At 57.4% G+C, this 2,316-nt stretch overlaps 1 protein-coding gene across 1 annotated transcript; it reads right to left on the bottom strand.

The window, feature by feature from the left end:
- Window positions 1–1,021: 1,021 nt before the first annotated feature.
- Window positions 1,022–1,980, bottom strand: GJB4 (gap junction protein beta 4). The gene is given in 2 exon segments (XM_024741560.1): window positions 1,022–1,086; window positions 1,089–1,980. Coding segments are annotated over 2 exon segments (957 nt in total).
- Window positions 1,981–2,316: the final 336 nt, after the last annotated feature.

The raw sequence follows: 2,316 nt of genomic DNA, 5'->3' as shown, positions 1-2,316 counted from the left end.
CTCCTGGCTTAGACAATTGGGCGGATGGCGGTGTTATTCATGGGGGCGGGGTAGTGATCCTTGAGGAGGGCAGGTTTGGGGAAGATGACGTGGTCAGTTTGGGGGTTGCCGAGTGGGAGATGCCTGGGGGTCTCCCAGATGGTTGTCCCATGAGCCATTTGTGTGTGTTCTGGGACTCAGGGCAAGTCTAGGCTGGTTTTGGCCGTTGTCAAGGTCTGAGTGGTGTGTATAGGGGAGGATGAGGGATTGTGTAGCCAGTAAAGAGAAGGGAAGTTCCTCATCCTTGAGGATCTGTGAGGGGCCCGTTAGCTTGGATGCTGTCCGTGGGTCCCTGGCCTGTGGGCGTGGGCCTCCTAGACACACTGGCAGACTGCCTGCCTCTCCTACCCTCCAAGGGACTTACCTCTGGGGACCTGTGCTGGGCAGGGTTTGGGAGGCCGGAATGGGGGAGCCATGTGCACTCATCTGAGTGACACTCACTGAGAACCAACTCATGCTGGCACAGGGTCTCCTGGGGTCCCTCCCCTCCTGCTTTGACCAGCTGGTTGCAGAGTCCAGAGACCCCTGGGTCAGCCTCTGGGCTTCCCACCACATCCTGGGGGCATGCTCTGTGTGTGGTGTGGGTGTGTGAGTGTGGTGTGCCTGTGTGTGTGTGTGTGTGTGATGGGTAAACCTGGATCTGAGGTTCTAGGGCTCAGAGGCCCACTGAGTGGTCTTGGCCTCCTCTCCAAGGTCCATTGTGAACCCCCCTGCTTTCCTTCCCATCACTCCCTCCCTGGTCTGCAAAACACTGAGAAAATCATATTTATTAAGGGTTTGACATACCCTATCACCATATATAAAATCCCCTCCAGCCATCAACCTTCCTTCCCTGGGGCTGAGGACCCAGAGACCAATTTGCTTCCCAGCATTAGCCTCTGGATGGGTCTCCTGAGCTCCACACCCACGTTCCTCACCTGCCCTGCCGTGGCCTTAGGGAGCAGGCAGAGGCTCTGGTGGTCTCAGCTGCTGACCTCACCGGTTATGGATACTCACCTGCATCCACTGTGCTCGATCCAGCCTTCATTAGGACAGAGTTCCCATCCTGGGGTGCTCCCCCTGGGAGAGGGCATATGGTGGGCATGTCTCAGGCAGGTGAGTCCAGCGCTGAGACCCCCGGCATCTGGAGCCAAGGGTCTCCAGGCACCTCTTGCCCACCGGGTGGGTGACCTCACTGAGGTTGAGCATGGCTGCGGCCACCATGAAGTGCGTGAAGACCTTCTTCCCCGCGGGCCGGGAGATGTAGCAGTCCGCAGTGCGGGGTCATGGCAACTCGGAGCAGGCCACCACGTGGGGCATGTCATAGTCCTGGTAGAGGCGCTGAAAGATGTAGAGGAAGCCAGAGTCGACGGCCGCCTTGACGAGGAGACTCAGCAGGTCTGTCCACCAGAGCCCGCCCCGATTCTTGTCCAGGTTGTTGTATAGGAATGGGATGTCGGGCCCGTGCTTCAGGCGGTGCTTCCGCTTGCGCTCCTGGTGGTAGACCACACACATGACCACGAGCAGTGAGGGACACATGACTGGGATGAGCTGCAGGGCCCAGAGGCGCACGTGGGACACGGGGAACAACTCATTGTAGCAGATGTTGGCGCAGCCCGGCTGGCGGGTGTTGCAGATGAAGCCCTTTTGCTCATCATCCCACAGCTCCTCGGCCGCCACCACCTACACCAGCACGCGGAAGATGAAGACCATGGACAGCCAGATGTGGCCCAGTGCCGTGAAGTACTTGTTCACCCCATTCAGGACGCCCCGCAGGAACGCCCAGTTCATGCTGACTGTGGCCTTTGTTCCTCGTGTAGATGATCTAGACCAGGGGGTCCCAAGGCCTAGGAGAACCTGGAAATGGGAACCTTCATTAAGGGTGTGACTGGCAAACCATTTCACGACCACCGTATCATCATGTCCACACTGGCAATGACTCGGTGGGGTAAGGATTGCCATTGTCCCCAGTTCACGGGGGAGTAAGCTAAGGCCCAGAGAGGAACACGCCCAAGGCCCACGGCTGGAAGTGGCAGAGCTGGTCTTGAACTTCCATCTTCCAGTTCCAGAATCAAGGCATATTTTATTCTACAAAGTCATAGATACACGTGAAGGGTAATCATCCTGCATGGATGTGCCCACCAACCTCATCGACTCTGACCTTCAGGCCTGCGGCGTCACATGAATTCTAAAGAAATAGTAACAAAGTGTGGGTTGGATGATCTGCTCTCCCATCAGCTCCCAGCGCTGGACCCGGCAGGACGGGAGGGATGTGTATCTTTATTTCTTGGCAGCATC

The sequence above is a fragment of the Neophocaena asiaeorientalis genome, unplaced genomic scaffold (assembly GCF_003031525.2).
Source record: "Neophocaena asiaeorientalis asiaeorientalis breed wild unplaced genomic scaffold, Neophocaena_asiaeorientalis_V1.1 scaffold804, whole genome shotgun sequence".
Lineage (NCBI taxonomy): Eukaryota > Metazoa > Chordata > Mammalia > Artiodactyla > Phocoenidae > Neophocaena > Neophocaena asiaeorientalis.
Note: the sequence above shows the minus strand (reverse complement) of the source record. Positions and strands in the feature narration are given on the sequence as shown.